The sequence below is a fragment of the Mytilus californianus genome, unplaced genomic scaffold (assembly GCF_021869535.1).
Source record: "Mytilus californianus isolate M0D057914Y unplaced genomic scaffold, xbMytCali1.0.p SCAF_3, whole genome shotgun sequence".
NCBI classification, from domain to species: Eukaryota; Metazoa; Mollusca; class Bivalvia; order Mytilida; family Mytilidae; genus Mytilus; species Mytilus californianus.
This window is the reverse complement of record NW_026262679.1, coordinates 15,468,982-15,487,218: the sequence shown is the minus strand read 5'-3', so window position 1 is coordinate 15,487,218 and position 18,237 is coordinate 15,468,982. Positions and strand designations below refer to the sequence as shown.

Below are 18,237 nucleotides of genomic sequence, written 5' to 3'. Positions count from 1 at the left end.
GCGGCCTCTAGAATGGGTAATTTCCCAATATCCTTGAAGCCCGGCTTTGCTTGCTGATAAAATTGTAAATGTTATCAAACAATGTTTTACGTCAATTGACAAGGACAGCAAGTGTCTCTCAAATGTTAATTTTAGCCTGACATGCTCCATAATGTACTAATTACTTTATAGTTTTATTTATTCACCAATTTGTTGTTCAACTTAATTCTGTAGTCAGTAATAATACGATTAAATTTTCGACCCTTTCGTTTTAAATATTCCAACTTACGGTTCATTCTGGGTGCCGTAAATGGTGTTACCAGTTTGAATATATAGGATCTCCAAAGAGACATAGTCTTCAGGTAAATATAGCGGACCATATCTACCAAATTGCTGCATCAAAAGGATTATTGGGCATCATTCTGACCAACGGCCAATCAGTCCGTGATGACGAAGACGACCATAACATACTTAGAGATTAGTTGCTAATCGTTGGACAGCACGCCCCTGTTTGAGTCAGCCCTGTCCAAATGATTCTGTAATGGCAACAGGCTCTCTAGTAAAGTATGAGTTGTGAGATACAAAACGTCATATGCAGGGGTTTCCGTAATTTTGCTACATAGGAACGAAAAGTTGATTCCAAATTGTTCCAATCCATTACGTTTCTGTGCAATTTGTGTTAGACAGGGCTTATCAAAATATGTAAAATGTGGTTGTTTAGGAAACAAACTGTGATAAAAATAGACACGGGCCTAACGTAAGAACAATTGACATCATCCAAACTATATCATGCAGAAATATTATATTAAACCCGCATTTCAGATAAAGCTTGCAACTCATATGTCGAAGAAAATTTGGTATTCTTAGACGGTTTTCCTTTTTGAAATTTACATCGATGGATGACATTAAGCTAGTATCTTCCACATGATTTCAGTTTTCACATTTTCAACATCCCATTTCTATGTGGTAACATACTCTTTGCCCAAACGTATCTCATTTACGTGTCTTAATTGATATTAACACGCATGTGCTTGGTTACATTAAGCAGTGGTTTGCTACTAACACAAAAGCTCCTCTACTATGATTGAGGAAAAAAGTGGACAACTTGAAAATCGGTTCCAATATTTGAAATGTTTTAGAAGAAAGAATTTCATACATATTGACTGATTGATAACGATCCAAAGTGACGAAAAGAGCTCAAAATTGCATTTGGACTAGTCAAGCTTTAAAGAAATACTATATTCTTTTAATCTTTTTCTGATACTAACAATCATACGCTTTGTGACAGATTCACAACATCTGCGAATAAATCTACATTACAAGTATTCATTGAGAAGGGTGATTTTATTTTTGATACATACAATCGACAGCTAATCACGCTAGTATCAACATAATAATTTGCAAAACTTTCAATATACTAAAAATAAAATAAATGGACATGCAAACTTCATCTGATGATAACATGTGAGTTAAATTGATGATGCAAAAGGAATCAGATAAATGTATTGAATCTTTTTGAATAGCCTAGAGTTAATTAGTCAGTAAAACCTTTACATAAATCTGTGCATACACTAGTGATGAAATTGTAATCTGTAATACCTATGAATATGTGGATGTTCCAATTTATGGTTTACCAATCAGAATTTTGTCGCACAATTGTCTAAGATAATTTCGTAGTGGTTACTCTCTAATTGTAGAGGATCTAATGTCAGCTCCACTTTATCTACTGTGATGACTTCATTGTCCTCTAGTAAATTATTCTGTTCGCCTCCCACTTCGTCATTACTATAAATAATTTGTGAAGTGTTACACCCAACAGTCCTTTTGGAATTCTGAATTCGACTTGCTTGACGTACACAACAACATAAAAGAAAGAGAATAACTGCCCACATTACACCACCTATGGCACATATGATTATATATGGTAAAGGAATAAAGTCTTCTGTCTCATTCTCATTTAATCTCTTTTCTTTATTCAAACTTGTTGTGGTTTCTGAAAATGGTTAAGTTACATTGTAAATTCTTTAAGGGAATATTTGTATATACATGCTCCAAAAATTAAAGTGCTCCCTCCAATATGGAAAATCTGACTTAGACAATAGAAAGGAGCAGACATATTCATGTATTATAATAATTAATTGCTAGGATCTTAAAAAGGATTAGGTTGGTAATTAAATTTTACAGTGTATGTAATGTGCGAATCCTAAAATGTCATTTTTACTGTATCCGTGATGAATTTCTGATGTAGAATGATAAATAAACAGACGACAAATTCAAGATTTTTGAATAAAATAAGAAATAATATATAATGTGTACTGTTTTTATAAATTCATGATATAGGTATGAGATGCTGACGGGTTTTCATCGCGCCTACAGCCATCCAGGTGCAAAATTGATACACAAATAGATAAATATTAAGAATAGTTCACGAACAGAGCGTGCAAGGGATTTAAAAGTAGCAGTTAAGTTTCATTTGCAGAAAAATGTACTTTTTAACATAATTATTAATGTTATTTAACTTAAAACAGGTTTTGTTATTCAGCTTGTTGATATTGAATCAAATTTTTGCTGTTTTCGTTATGCGATTCATGTTTACTGTTGAATAATGATACTAGACTTTCATTTTCACTGTAGGGCGATTCATTTCTATTGTAAATGCAATGCATTTTCACAGAAAGAAATTAATTAATTTTCATTATATAAAGTCTTAATTCAGCCGACTCTCTAACAAAATTTATGAAGTCAGAAGGATTGATTATATATGCATACTTAATGAGTGAAAGTCTGAGGTAATATATCAATAAATTCCTTAAACATGGTATTTATTGCTAATATAATCAATTCTATTTTCTCAAATAATTTGTCCTGATCTATATGTAGGATAAAATTTATTCTTTCCTATGACACGTCATCATCTTATACATATATCTTGGACAGTTAAGCCAATCCACGTCACCGGAAAAGCAAAGTTTCTGTTTCGGTCTAAATCTACATCGCATACTAATAAATTAAAGGTCATTAGAGCTAATTTCCTAATGCTTGTAGTTAAAAGGTGTGGTTGGCCTTGATTGTGTAAATGTTGCCTAATCATTGTAATCAAGATTGAGCAAACGTTTATACAAACAAAGCAAGCAAGCAAGCCAACCAAACCTTTAAACTACAAGCGTTAGGAAAATATCTCTAATGGATGCATTCACAAAACGATCTTCATGTTACGATTGAATGAGTGGAAACGTTTTCATCTTGTACAAACAATTTACGCTTGAATGACTGGATAATTGATATTTATCATGCCATTGTGTATAAATCTTATACAGTAAAGAAAGTTCGAGCAACAGTCGAGTCACCTTAAATATGCGTGAATTTCTTATAAGTCGGTGTTACAAATAAGCCAATACGCAATTGTGAGAATACAAAGAAAAATTGAAAACAGTTTATTGTTACATATTTAAAAGGTTCTATACCACGGGGCATAACCGCCGTACAGTTGATTCCGGACGTTAATCGCTACATCGCGAAGCAATGTTGGTAGATATTCAGTTCTTATATTTACACCAAAGACTAATTGACTAACTGTTCAGTTAAGTATTCAATGTTTATGAAAACAAAGTTTACTGCTCCTGGCAGCATTGTATATCATTTATATTACATGAACACCATGTGACTATTTTAAATAGACAGGTGTGTGAATTACTTGTAAACATCGCGAAACAAACACTATGTGTAACTCAAACTTGATTAAACTACAAATAGAGCATAGTTGGTTGGCTCTTTCACTAAATGCGACCGTGTATTTTGTGTTTTGTTGTTGTTAAAATACATAATACGAATGAGAAACCCGTTGTTTTAATTTTATTTGAAGAAATTTACTTGAAAAACTGACCTCAGAATTTTGACACTGTACGATTCATATATTCATGGATGTTCTGCTCCAGTAAATTTTCGGATCCATGACAAGCTAATAGCAAACTCACCAACGCTATTTGAATATTCATGATATGAACGTGGTTATACCCGTGTATATTCAAGTAAGCATCTACGACTAGCTTGCATTTCAAATTGTAAATATCATCAATATTTAAGTCATTTAAAAACTATTTTCAGTTGTTGTATGTCGAATAATCATATAAAACGACAATGAAAATTCATCGCACTTCCAAAAATTCCACATCAGAAATGATTGCACTTACAGTGATAATTCATCGCATCTACAGTTAAAATGAATCGCATTCAGTAATCAATATTATGGATTCTGCTGCTTAAATAACACTTTTTTGGACTTTAATCCTATTATTATACATTAAAAAGTTATATTCTAATGAAATTCTGTTAAAACATACATTCAAATCTATTATTTTGTATTTTCAAAAAGTAAACAAACGCAGTTTTTCCCATCATCCTTTATTCTACAATAGACATACTCGCATACAACAGTGAAAATGAACTAACTGGATTCGCACTTTATATACACTGTTTTATGTGCGTTAGGGTCAATAAAAAGAGATGTTCGGTAAACGTCAATGAAACACCAACTAAACAAAAAACAGGGGACAAAATGCATAATTATATTGGTACACAAAGAAGCAGGCGATAGTTTTTCTACAATAAAATAACCGAGACTATGAACTTTAGATATTAAGATGAGAAATGGTATTGTATTAAATGTTTCTTTTAATAATAATAATAAATTCTTTATTTTAAGCGGTAAACGCAGTTAGTTACAATTACTAATCTTCCCTGAGGCCCTCATATACAATACAAGTAAAAAAATAATAATAAGAGAAAAAAAAGCAAACATACAACATATTAACACATAGTCAGTTCACAATCGTATAGTCATGATAGTTCAGTGTACATGTACCATTAGAACATATAAAACAGTTACAGAGTGCATGTAGTAAATAGATATTATATACAAATCAAAATCATACATTCCAAAAAAGTAATAGTTGCAATCATTTCAAGACTGAATATTGGGACTGCCTCAAGTATCGTTTTATAATTTGTTTAAAACAAAAAGTGTTTTGCACTTTACGCATTTCATATGGTAGTCCGTTCCATAAAACTGATCCAGAATAAGCGAAGATTGTTTAAACAGTTCAGTGTTTTGGTTTAGGAACTATCAAATTACATTGAGTAACACCCCTTAAAGCATAATGATTATTAACAGAGAAAAGTTGAAACTTTTGAAGTAGGTACTGTGGTGCTTCTTTCCGCATACATTTATATAGCAGTAAATATTTGTGGTATTTGATTCTATTTTCTACTGTCATCCATCCAAGTTCTTTAAATAAGGGGGCTGATGGGGATAAAGGGTCTGCACCAAGAATTAATCTTGCTGCTCTTTTTTGAAGTTTTAATATTCTTATTATCCCTTCATTTTTACATTCTCCCCAAACAATACAGCAGTAATCGATGAGCGACAGCATTTACCCATTATAATATGCTTTCCTGGCATTAATATCTAAAGATTTCTTTCATTTAGAAAGAAAGTATATTCTTGATGAAATGCAAGCACAAATTTGATTAATTTGATTTGTCCAGCTAAGTATGCTGTCAATTTTAACACCTAATAATTTTTCACATGATGTAGTGTTTCTGAATTTATTTGTAAATTTGGTTGAAAAGATTGATTTGATAACTTCTGACTTGTTCCAGTAACCAAATATTTTGCTTTTTAGTATTGATGAACATTTTATTCATTTTGCACCTTTCTTCAACTCTGCATAAATCTTCTTGTACATCATCACGTAAATTTTCTATGTTTTTCCCGGATTTATGAAGAGTAGTATCATCAGCATACAAGTCTGTTTTACAATTTTTAATGCAAGGGGAAGGTCATTTATTAATAAGACACATAATAGAGGACCTAGTATAGATCCTTGGAGGACATCAAATTTCACATCTTTTTTATCAGAATTAACATTGCAAATGTTTACCTGCTGTGTTCTATTACTTAGGTATGACCTGACGCGTACTTAACACTTTGACTGGAAATCAAATATTTTTAAACAGCAATAAAAGTTGCTATATAAAATATTGTCACAATTTCCCTAACTTTCAATTCTATTATGAAGTTCTTCTTTCGCTTTGTTCTAATTCCAATAAAACATGGGCTGCACGTGATTGACAGGTTTTATGTGCATTGCTAAAGACCGTATGGTGACCTATTATAGTTGCTCACATCCCCGTCCTTTGGTCTCTGGTGGACAGTTGTCACATTGGCAATCATACCAGATCTCTTTATTGTCATATTACTAAAGGAAGGAGAAGAAATCAATTGAGGAGTAAACAGATGATATAAATCTTAAATTAACAAATTACAAAGAGGAATAGACGGATGATAATATACATGTTTTTCTACCGTTAATAAGAATAATAGGATGAGATGTGATATCTTTATACAATTACAAAAAGGAAGAGGAAGGATGGTTTAATTTTATCAAAAAAACTTATACTTAAAAAAAGACAATTAAAAGAATCATAATCTACAAGAACATTTTAAATGCAAGGCAGAACTATATATTTGTATAATCAACATTTACCAAGGGAGTAGAGTGATAATATATTTCTACAATAATAATATGCCGAGGCAAGAGGAAGACTGATATAGAAAACAAACTTACCAAAGGTAGTGGAACTATGATATATTTCTGCAAAACAAAAAACAAAATTCAACATCTTAGAGATAGAATGAAAACATCCCATTCTTCTAAATAACAGCATATTTACATTATTTTTTACTCTATATGTACTCACATTTTTATTAACATATTAATCTTGTTTTCTATTTTCAAACTATTCAATACTTTAAAGGGCATAAAATGTGTATAAAGACTACCGAAAATCTACCTTCATTTAAAGCTCTACACAGAAAAGTTTTATGATTATCATTTTCTTTAGTTTAACCGGTTATGCAAAGTCAAATGGTTGAATGAAAACTTTATTTATGCATATTTGTCACGATCTTTGAATGTTAGTAATATCATTTTGCAAAATGATTAGCAATAATACCTGCTCCTGTTATTGTGATATCATCAACAGCAATATCCGAAGCAGTACTTCCTACCATTGCTTGGAAACCTATCTTTAAAATGCATCGATAAAGAATATATATAATAAACATATAATTTTTGTACTAAAATATGACAATTTTATTTCATCGTGCTCATTTGTCTTGTATGAAAGCTATTTTAAAGTCTTTTGGTTGATATTAGAGAACAAGAAAATATATATTTTATAATCAACAGCTTTTAAACATATACTTTCATCTTTTTTTCAGAAAATGAACACGTTCTTTAATTCGCGACTGTGTTGTCAAGTAGGATATCTGGAGCATGTTTTGTTCCATGTTGTTTGTCTTTGTGACAGTTTTTTTTTGAGGATTCGGTTATTGATGGTAAATGTGGTCGGTTTTATTGTGTGGTATTCTTGATAGTTCCTGTCATCTCGTTCTTTGTTTTATTGAAGGTTGTTTTGTTACCTCTAGATGAACAATCAGTATATGGGATGATGGATCTAGGTTACTGTGTTTCTGACGTTTGTCCCACATTAGTTTAGCAATATCTCAAAAATAATTTTATTACTGAGAGTATTCGAGTTATAAAAATCGTAACCAGTTTACGCGGTCCGAGGGGTTCTCGTCAGCGGTGTAAGGAACCAGCAGTCACACCCATTCGGAATAGGAACGTTAAAACCAATGCCGTGTAAAGGGAAAGTGATACACTCTTTGCAAATTAAGGTGTCACACCGCCAATTCAAAATCACTTTATATTCAACCGCTGTTTCACAGCTCCCTAAATATTTTATCTTAAGAAAACCGTATATATTCTGAATTATACATGTGTCAACTTTTTACATGCCAGCTTTCAAGCAAAGTTTATAGTCTTTTAGTGACACATGGTTTTCCGGAAGTCCCCCGCTACTAAAAAATGTGTATGCAAGTTCATAAAAAAATAAATTAGTGTTCAAAATGGTAAAAACATATTTCTCAATAAAAAAAAGTTTCATTCGTGTAAATTCCTTTGCTAGTTTAAGTAAACCAAAACTTAAAAGCACAATTTTTTTGTCAAAGTAGAGCTTCTATAACAATTGTTCAGAATGTGAGCTAGTGAATGGGTGGTTTGAAAACTTAAGGAATTCGCATCAACTTTTAGGGTTCCGTCGATAGTTGTTGCACGGCATAAATTCTACGCCTGTCCAACATACCATAATTTCTCTTTTCCCGTCCGAAAGTTCCGTGCAATCTCATTACACTTTGCAAAGTCGGTCTATTGGTTTCATTTTTATGTCACCGCCGTGGGCAAAAGGGCCATTAAGTTTTACCCTTGACCTTCCGTCCTTCCGTCTTTCAGTCTTTCCGTCCTTCCATCCGTCCCATTTTCGTTTCCACACTCTAACATAAGTTTTCCTCATCTTAATTTTATGAAACTCATATACAATGCTAAGAATTAATACTTGCAGACAGAGTTTAAATTTGGGCGGTGATTCACATGCAGTTCTAGAGTTATGCCCCTTTTTAACTAGGAAATTTGCAAAGCTTGAGTATGGACATTCGTGTCCTCAGACACAATCTTCTTTTATTTTTATTTGTTCTCGTTACAAAAATGAATGAAACATAAGCCACTGAGCGTAAACCAAACAACAAACAATCAATAAACCAAATAGCTTCTAAAATTCTTAAATACAAGTACCAAATGTACAGAAAAGATATTTTAATGCTTCTTTTATGGATAAAATTACGTTATTCCCTAAATTATTTCATATGAATGAATGAAAAAAGATGTCGTGTATACGTCGAAAATCTACGTCGAAAGGGTAACAACACACATACATCTAGATGCCGTGAATGTTTTAAAAGTCAAATTCATTTCATGTAACCGCCTCGGTGGTCTCGTGTTCGCCTCGAATGCGGGAGGTCGTGGGTTCGAACCCCGGCCGGGTCAAACCAAAGACTTTAAAATTGGTATTTGCTGCTTCTTCGCAAAGCACGCGGCATTAAGAAGTAATAGCAAAGACTGGTTAGCTCGGAGTCAGAATAATGTGTCCGGGTAAGATGACATGTCTTCCTGCGGACTGTTACCTTGTGAACTAGCACGTTAAAAATCCGGCTCAGCGTGTCGGTCTAGTACAAAGCAGGGCTAAATTTCATATTACATTAACATGTTTTCGTCCTGAATATGCATATTAATTTGCCGCTGGACGTTAAGCAGTCATCCATCATTATTATCATTATCATCATCATCATTCCATGTAATAAGTCGAAAATTGATATGGTGAACTTATGTTTCAACACAACAACTTTCACTTATGAACTAATATTTTTAATTACTTTGAAAGGCCCAATATGTTCCAAATATGCAACAGCTAATTTCCATTGCTTTCCATGTTCATAATTTATAGCCATAACAAGCTGTTGGTCTTCATTACCCGGAAAGACATATACTTTGAGACTCTGGATAAATATTCCATGCATGTGGTACCAAAATGTGACATTGACAACCTGATCTGTTTGTTCTATTACAGGAGAATAAAACATGGCAATGTCTCGATGTTTCTGCTTTGTAGTTTCCATAAAGATGTAGAAGCCATCTACAAAATAGATAAAACAAATAATGAGTAACACAGAACGAGATCGTGATGTTTTCGATGTGTATCTAGGTCTGAAACTGATCTGACGTGTCATAGATTAACATCAGCTTTTGCTTTTTTGTGTATTTTTGGTAATGTTTAGAGAAAACGAGTTTTTTGTTTCTTTACTATATATTACAATATTTTATTATTATTTGTAATAAGATACAAAATGCGACCTAAAAGGAGATAGGCTCCGTTGTGAGCATATCGGGTTCGTTTGCTCCCTTAACACGTATGAACCCTATACACGTGCGGGGTTCGAGCGTACAAAGGGGTAACGTGAAAGGGAGCCAATGTGAATTTGGGCGAACGGACCCGGATTTGTTCTGAGGGTCAAGAATAAGGACTGTAAAATGAAAATGTTACATAAAACAGTTAAACTTACAAATTATTCATTAGCCGAAGAAATCATATTCTGAGCTCCTTATAGTATTTATACTTTTAAACTTTCAATTGTCTTAAATATATTTATTTTGGCTAATAACTTCTTGTATTTAACGCTAACCTGAAAAAGCTGTAAAAGTAGTCTCTTTTTGAGATCTCGTCATTAATATTAAGGTGTGAGCCAAGGCTTTATTCAAATAAATATTTTGCTACGAGATGTATTTTTCAATGATGCTAATGTGAATAAAATATCTATGTATGGGTAAGGCCTTGTCTCATATCTAGTTTGACCAACACTACGTGTAAAATGGCCTTTTTTACTTTAAGTTTGACAATTTCAAAAATATGTTTATGACGTCATAGTGACATCATAAGTGACCTTTTTCCACTAACGCGTCCATATCATATTATATTAACCTGTTTTTTTTATCAATAAATACAACATCAATTTTGAAAGCATTATACTGATAAACCATCTTGATATCTTAGCTTAACATCATGTACTTTCAACGTTGCATCGTGTTGTTTTAAGTCAACACATTGTATGGTAGGCCTTTCGTTTTAATATAGTGGTGTAGCATCGTGTTATCTCAACTTAACATCATGTACTTTCAACTGTACATCATGGTATTTTAAATCAACAGATTGTACGATAGACCTATCGCAATATCACAATGATATAACATCGTACTATCTCAGCTCAACATTTATTAATAACAAGTCAGCACCATACAGTTTAGCTATTCGTTTTATTTGTTATCATAGCTATCGAAGTGGATGACTGAGCAATATCCATCTGCAAGCTAACATCATGCAACGTCAACTTCACATCATTTACATTAAACCAAACGTTACGTGTGTTTGGCATATCATCACAACATCGTGACTTATCATTATACTATCACGACTAAAGCACTTGTCATTACAAGTCAACATTGCGCAGATTCAACTTAGCATATTGTAATTTAGAGTTAGCATTTTGATGACTCAATTCAACATCACGCTGTCTTAACTTTACATTTTAAGCTTCAGCATAACGTTTTGTAAATCTCTAATATATGACAGCTGAGGCTTTCCATAGAGAACCATTTTGTACTATAGGGGGTTGTGCTGCAGGAGGATTGTTTGCAGATTGAATGTTCTTTTTCCTCTGCTACACATGCTATTGTTTTACAACTGTTGCCAACAGAAAAATACAAATTCTATCGGGACAGACAATGCATAGGTATAATCAAAAAAGAATTGTTTATGATTTTCTTCCCTTTTATGTTTAAATACTCAATAATACCCATAATCTCTCAAACTTACAGTTACAGTGGACCCTTTATAACAGGACCTATCTATTGTATTTATTGCTAATTTGTTCTCGTCCTGAACATGCCACGTAATGGGAGTGGATGTGGTATATTGTAATGTATTTGTTATTCACTAATTTTTCTATTAATTCAAAATAAAAAAAGTATCCGCAATGTTATAGGATTCTGTATTGAGGGTATTAAAAACAACTATTTGAGGTAAAATGAATAAAAAAGTATATATATCTCAAATGCAGCATATTTACTTGTGCTCTGCCTTCATTGTCTCTATAATGAAATAATTACACTTGATAACAAATCTCATTGTTCTAAATTCTAGTGAAAAATCAATTTGTTTGGCATGACATTTTACAATTGTATTTTGCAGTTGGTTCTAAATGCTTTCATGTTATGTAGAAGTTCTAGCTTTGTGAACAATTTTTTTAGGTCGAGAGGTTTATGTTTATCACGTTCGGGTAATGGAACGTATTTATTCCGGTTACTAAAGAAGGTAGGAGGGAAAAACAAAATCTACGCAAATAGGTACATGTACCCTACGAACAATTAAAAAAAAAAACGTATACAAAAAAATTGATGTATAAAAAAAATGATATTTCTGTATCCATATCTTACCTCGCATGCAGGCCAAAATGAAACAAAAACAAAAAATATTTCCATGTAAAGTATATTCCATAATGTTTACGATTAGATATATTCATGGTTTAACAGTACTCCTGTTATCAGGTTCTTACAAATAAAGACTTTAGATTTTAGGCCTTGTCTCATATCTAGTTTGATCAACACTACGTGTAAAATGGCCTTTTTTACTTTAAGTTTGACAATTTCAAAAATATGTTTATGACGTCATAGTGACATCATAAGTGACCTTTTTCCACTAGCGCGTCCATATCATATCGTATTAACCTGTTTTTTTTATCAATAAATATAACATCAATTTTGAGAGGCGTTACTAATTTCAATTTTGTTTTGCCATTCCAGGGTCATATAATGGCGTTTGTCATGCCTCCTCCTTTACGCAACAAACAACGCTATATTAGGCAAGAACCATTTTGTACTATAGGGGGTTGTGCTGCAGGAGGATTGTTTGCAGATTGAATGTTCTTTTTCCTCTGCTACACATCCTATTGTTTAACAACTGTTGCCAACAGAAAAATACAAATTCTATCGGGACAGACAATGCATAGGTATAATCAAAAAAGAATTGTTTAGGATTTTCTTCCCTTTTATGTTTAAATACTCAATAATACCCATAATCTCTCAAACTTACAGTTTTTACCAACGTTAAGACTTTTTTATTTGATTAATTAATTACTGCTTAAAGTTGACAGAACCCATATGTACACGTGTGAATATGTGGTAATCTAAAAAATTGTTAAGATTCGGATATTCTTGAAACTCGCCTTCCTGTTGAATTGAATATGCAGAAAATTAGTCCTACTTCTAGTTTCCGTATTCTGTTATCATAGGGGCTCTTATGCAGTGCACTTTATTCAGAAATTGTTAAACACGTTTTATAATGCAACCTTTCTTTAAATGGTCCCTCTGTGGTCCAGTGTTCGCTGTCAAGGTTGCGCCTTTCCAGATCGTCCAGTTAGCAGCATATATTGTGGAGTTTTGTTCGAAGTTCCAACCGGGACACATACTACCCTCATTAAAGTCACAACTGATTTCACCATGCGATCTTTTTACTATAAAATAAAAAAAACACAATTTTTTTGGCAGCTAGTCTCCACCTGGTTATTGATTACATCTAACTATGAGCGATAGCAAACAGCTAACAATAACCATCCTAAACTGAAAAATTAATCATGCACTACATTTACGGTATGTGGTCTATATCGGTAAAAAAGCGGGGGTTGCAAGTTAAACTGGTTAAACCCACCACAGTGTGTGTGTCGGAACCAAGCCAGGCTATCTGGACCATGTGTTATACGTTGTTGTTTGTCTTTGTATAAGTTACACGAGAGAGTTAAGAACCCTTGCAACAACTCTTTGATGGGTCCGTTGGTAGCCTGTTGCAAGGCCAAATTTCAATCCCTATGAAATAAACCTCACATTCAGTTTTCATTCCAAATTTCCCGCCTATCATCCCGGTCGACCCCTTATAACAGGACCTATCTATTGTATTAATTGCTAATTTGTTCTCGTCCTGAACATGCCACGTAATGGGAGTGGATGTGGTATATTGTAATGTATTTGTTATTCACTAATTTTTCTATTAATTCAAAAAAAAAGTGTCCGCAATATTATAAGATTCTGTATTGATGGTATTAAAAACAACTGTTTGAGGTAAAATAAATAAAAATTTTGTATATATATATCTCAAATGCAGCATATTTACTTGTGCTAGATGCCTTCATTGTGTCTATAATGAAATAATTACACTTGATAACAAATCTAATTGGTCTGAATTCTTGTGAAAAATCAATTTGTTTGGCATGAAATTTTACAATTGAATCTTGCAGTTGGTTCTAAATGCTTTCATGTTATGTAGAAGTTCTAGCTTTGTGAACAAATTTTTTAGGTCGAGAGGTTTAAATTTATAGTTTTATGATTATCACGTTCGTGCAATGGAACGTATTTATTCCGGTTACTAAAGAAGGTAGGAGGGAAAAACAAAATCTACGCAAATAGGTACATGTACCCTACGAACAATTAAAAAAAAAAACGTATACAAAAAAGTTAATGTACAAAAAAAATGATATTTCTGTATCCATATCTTACCTCGCACGCAGGCCAAAATGAAACAAAAACAAAAAATATTTCCATGTAAAGTATATTCCATAATGTTTACGATTAGATATATTCATGGTTTAAACAGTACTCCTGTTATCAGGTTCTTACAAATAAAGACTTTAGATTTTATAAAGAAATTTATCTTCAACATAAATCGGAAACGTAAGGTACAACATATCCACGTCCGGGTGTTCTATTCATATCAGGTCGATTCGAAGTCGTCTGCGGTAATTTATTAAATGGTAAAATCAATTTCTTATTTGTACTTAAAAGGAAATGTTGTTTAAAATTTTGCGCATCTAAGTTATTCGTCCATTGAGGTAAACAAAAATACCCACGAAAGCTTTGTCGGTAACTAACGTAAAAGTTTCAACAGCGTGACTGCGGAGATTCACAATCACAATGGTTAGTGTAATTTATTTACAATATACAGATACTTTATTTCCTCATCCCATGAAGCGCCCACAATTAACAAATCTAATAAATGCATAAATTCATAAAACAGATACATTAAAGAAAATACAATGATTTGTTTACATAAAAATAAGTAGATGTGGTATGAGTGCCAATGAGACAACTCTCCATTCAAATCACAATGTATAAAAAGTAAACAATTATAGGTCACAATACGGCCTTCAACACGGAGCCTTGGCTCACACCGAACAGCAAGCTATTAAGGCCCCCAAAATGACTAGTGTAAAACAATTCAAACAGGAAAACCAACGGTCTAATCTATATAAAAACGAGAAACACTTATGAACAACACCAACAAACGACAACCACTGAACAACTGGCTCCTGACTTAAGACAGGTGCATACAAATGTAGCGGGTTTAAACGTTTTAACAGGCGCCAATCTTCACCGTAACATGAAACAGCAGTGTAAGATTACAACATGAAAAGATATATTATAAAATATCAATTGAAATGGCTAAACTCGATCAAAAAGACATATAAACAAAAACAACTAAACATACACTGAACGAATAAGTTTGATCTATGACACAATATAGATACAATATTAATAAAAAAAGATGTATAGGAACAATGTCAAAAATACAACTCTAACCTGGGACAAAATGACGTTAAATAAAATAACGTACACATGTAAATTTAAATATAATAATTTTGTTGTTAGGAGTACGTACGGAAACATTTTTTCACAATAAATAAATTTGTTACATACATGCTATCAAGCGACCTCTTTTCTTAAATGTCAGCATAGAGTAAAATTTTCAATTTCAAATTAACATTTCAAGTGCTTCAACTGAAATACATTAGTAACAAAGTCCCCCCCCCCCCAGAATAATATCAATCATCAGACTGAATTTGGAGAAGACTTGTGTATTGCGTAGAACACGTGTTTCTGCAATATTCTGACCTCAATGTCAAAAAGCATCAATGGTCATTGTGGTAGCATGCCTATGCTTACTCAAAAAAGATATAAAGCAACTGTTGGTGGACTTACGGGTAGAATACTTCTTAATATGCATAGTATGTCATTATATGGACTGTTACCCTGTGAGATAGTACGTAAAATTGCCGTGTTAGGATGTTTATCTAGTTCAAAACGGGTAATCAGGGTATAGAGTCAAATACGGTCAATATATTACAGGGCGGGAGATGAACAATCATTTTCAAACGTCAACATACACATATGTATATCCTCTTTGTCTTCTTCCCATTGATCCTTTTCCATCAATATATCAAAGCATCTTCCTACTCCACATCTTTTAGTCTCAGTGTAACAGAAGACCTTCAAGGGACGTAAGATTACTTTTCATTCCAATTTTGAAATGTCATAAAACAAATTTTTTAACCCCCCCCCCCCCCCCCCAAAAAAAAAAAACAACCTAGAAATACATGCATTTGTATTCTAGAAACCATGGGAGAAGAAAAGAAAAAAAGTAGAGCAGAAAATGTAAGCATGTAAAAAAAACAAACAGCACCTCATGTGCACACATGATAAAAATATAAAAGAAAATATCTCTACTGGTATAATTTATGTTTGAATATTTCACAATTGCACCTATTAGGCACTAAATCAAAATAATACTTAATAAAGCAAACATAATATACAATACTTATCTACCATACAAATACTTATACATTTATGACAAATTCAAATCAACAACTGTTTATTACTATATATGCTCACACTTATTTACATATCATAAAAGCATTACAGTATATGTAAGATTGAAAGATAGAACTAAATAAAGCAGAAAAATGCGATATAGTCGTATTGTATGTTTGGTTCTCCTTCATCTTATAACAGAAGGTCAGTCATACCTATATTTATTTTTTTGTGATTAAAGCTGGTCTTTCAAAAAAAAAAAACAATGCAACTACTGTCTTTTTCCTCTCTGTTTTCAAAGTTTTACTTGATTCAAGGCAATTCTATTTTCCAAAGTATAATCGTAACGCTTATATGACAACATCAGGATATCTTACCAATGCTTACAGAATATAATTTAATCACTTCACGTGTCCGATTTAATAAAAATCTTATGATAAATGGCAATTTCAACATGATTTAAAATTTAAATATTACTGATGATAGATGTCAATCCTTTTTTCGAAGAAATATTGGTTTCAGATATATTTACATCCATTCCGATAATGAATTAGGTATTTTGAAACCTATAACAAAGAGTCTGCCATGCATTCAACCTTTTCTTCTCAGAATGCAGTTTCTACTATTCGTATTGCAGATGCAGAAAACTACAAAATGCAACTTTCTTTGATGTCTTTCAATGTAATTATTTTGCAAGACATTTATTTTATCAATAAAGATAAACAATAACAACAGAACGGAACGGAACGGAACAGAACAAAACAAATCAAATTGCGCATTCTAAAATTTTTTTTTCGACATTTAGATGAAAACTTAAGATTTGAAATTTCAAAACTAAATTTTAAACGATTGATATAAAAGAGACGCGGAAGATATCAAAGAGATATTCAAACTCATAAGTCGAAAACGAACTGAAAATGTCATGGCAACAACGGAAAACGACCAAAAGACAAATAACACTCTACAAAACACAACATAGAAAACCAAAGATTCAGCAACAGGAACTCCATCATATAGGTCTTAATGCACAAAATACGTGTATCTGAAATATAATGTTGTAGGTGCGTTTCATACAAAAAGTTATGGAATCCAAATATACATAAAATTGCCTTAAAAGAACATGCAATATTGAGAAGTACACCCCTTGTCTGAAGGAGTTGCAACCCTGCTAATCAAATTATATGGTTTTTTTTTTTTATTTTACCAGACAAGTGAAATATGTTTAAATACTGCAATTTTAAAAATAAAGAAATAAAATCAAGAATTTTGGTGTAATAATGAATACTAGATATAGAAATACAAAAACAATTACTTGAATACTGCATTTTCCCCAATGATCAATGAAAGGGATTCTCGACCCCCCCCCCCCCCCCCCCCCCCCCACACACACACACACAAACCCCTCACCCGTATAAAAAACATAAAAACAAATAACAAAACAAACAAAAACAAACAAAAAAAATATCATGGTCTCCCTAAAATACCGTACAGAGTCTGTTAAATGGACAACCAGAGACACAATACAAAAACGATCAAGATAAATGCAATCAGACGGGTTTAATGGCAAAAAGAAAATACGAATACAAACAGCGAACGCTTTAAAGTAGTCATGCTTTACAAAATGTTAATTTTTGTGCTTCGTGTCAGTCTTATTGGGCAAACTTTTTCCAACTGAATTTTACAGTTTGTTTTCATATCTTATGCTGTTACACCACTGTTCCAGATGAGGGTTTACCACAGCTGCATGCTATATGTGCATGTCCCAAGTCAGGAGCCTGTGATTCAGACTGAGTAGTTGTCGTTGTTTTACGTTTATTGTTTTATCATAAATCCGGCCGTTGGTTTTCTGATTTAAATTGCTTAGCATTTTGTCATGCCTTTTATAGCAGAATATGCGGAATGTGTTTGTTCTTTGTGTAATGCCGGACGGTGACCTATAGTTGGTTCCTCCACTTCATATGGTTTCTGGTCTCAACAACTCTTTATGGTTAAATTATATCGTGTAATTAATTATATGCGACCCCTCTTTGCTGCCTTGATTCCATCTTTCTTAACCTAAGAAAACATTCCTTTTATATGTATTGACGAAGGAAAATCTGATATAACTAGCACG

The 18,237-nt window shown here is 32.6% G+C and overlaps 1 protein-coding gene across 1 annotated transcript; it reads right to left on the bottom strand.

The window, feature by feature from the left end:
• Nucleotides 1–1,308: 1,308 nt before the first annotated feature.
• On the bottom strand, nt 1,309–14,870 carry LOC127733982 (MAM and LDL-receptor class A domain-containing protein 1-like). The gene is made up of 6 exons (XM_052243474.1): nt 14,037–14,870; nt 12,836–13,000; nt 9,311–9,570; nt 6,994–7,066; nt 6,606–6,632; nt 1,309–1,972 (listed from the first exon to the last, which is right to left on the bottom strand). The coding sequence occupies exons 1-6, from the start codon at nt 14,095–14,097 to the stop codon at nt 1,617–1,619; spliced, it is 942 nt and encodes a 313-aa protein (XP_052099434.1). The 5' UTR covers nt 14,098–14,870; the 3' UTR covers nt 1,309–1,616.
• Nucleotides 14,871–18,237: the final 3,367 nt, after the last annotated feature.

Bases quoted from the DNA above. Each gene is read 5' to 3' on its own strand.
- LOC127733982 (XM_052243474.1), bottom strand. From the start codon at position 14,097: ATGGAATATACTTTACATGGAAATATTTTTTGTTTTTGTTTCATTTTG. The intron at 7,067-9,310 runs GTAATTAAAAAT...TGCATTTTAAAG, and splicing joins AACATATTGGGCCTTTCAAA to ATAGGTTTCCAAGCAATGGT. The intron at 1,973-6,605 runs GTAAGTTTGTTT...AACCATTTTCAG, and splicing joins TCATAGTTCCACTACCTTTG to AAACCACAACAAGTTTGAAT.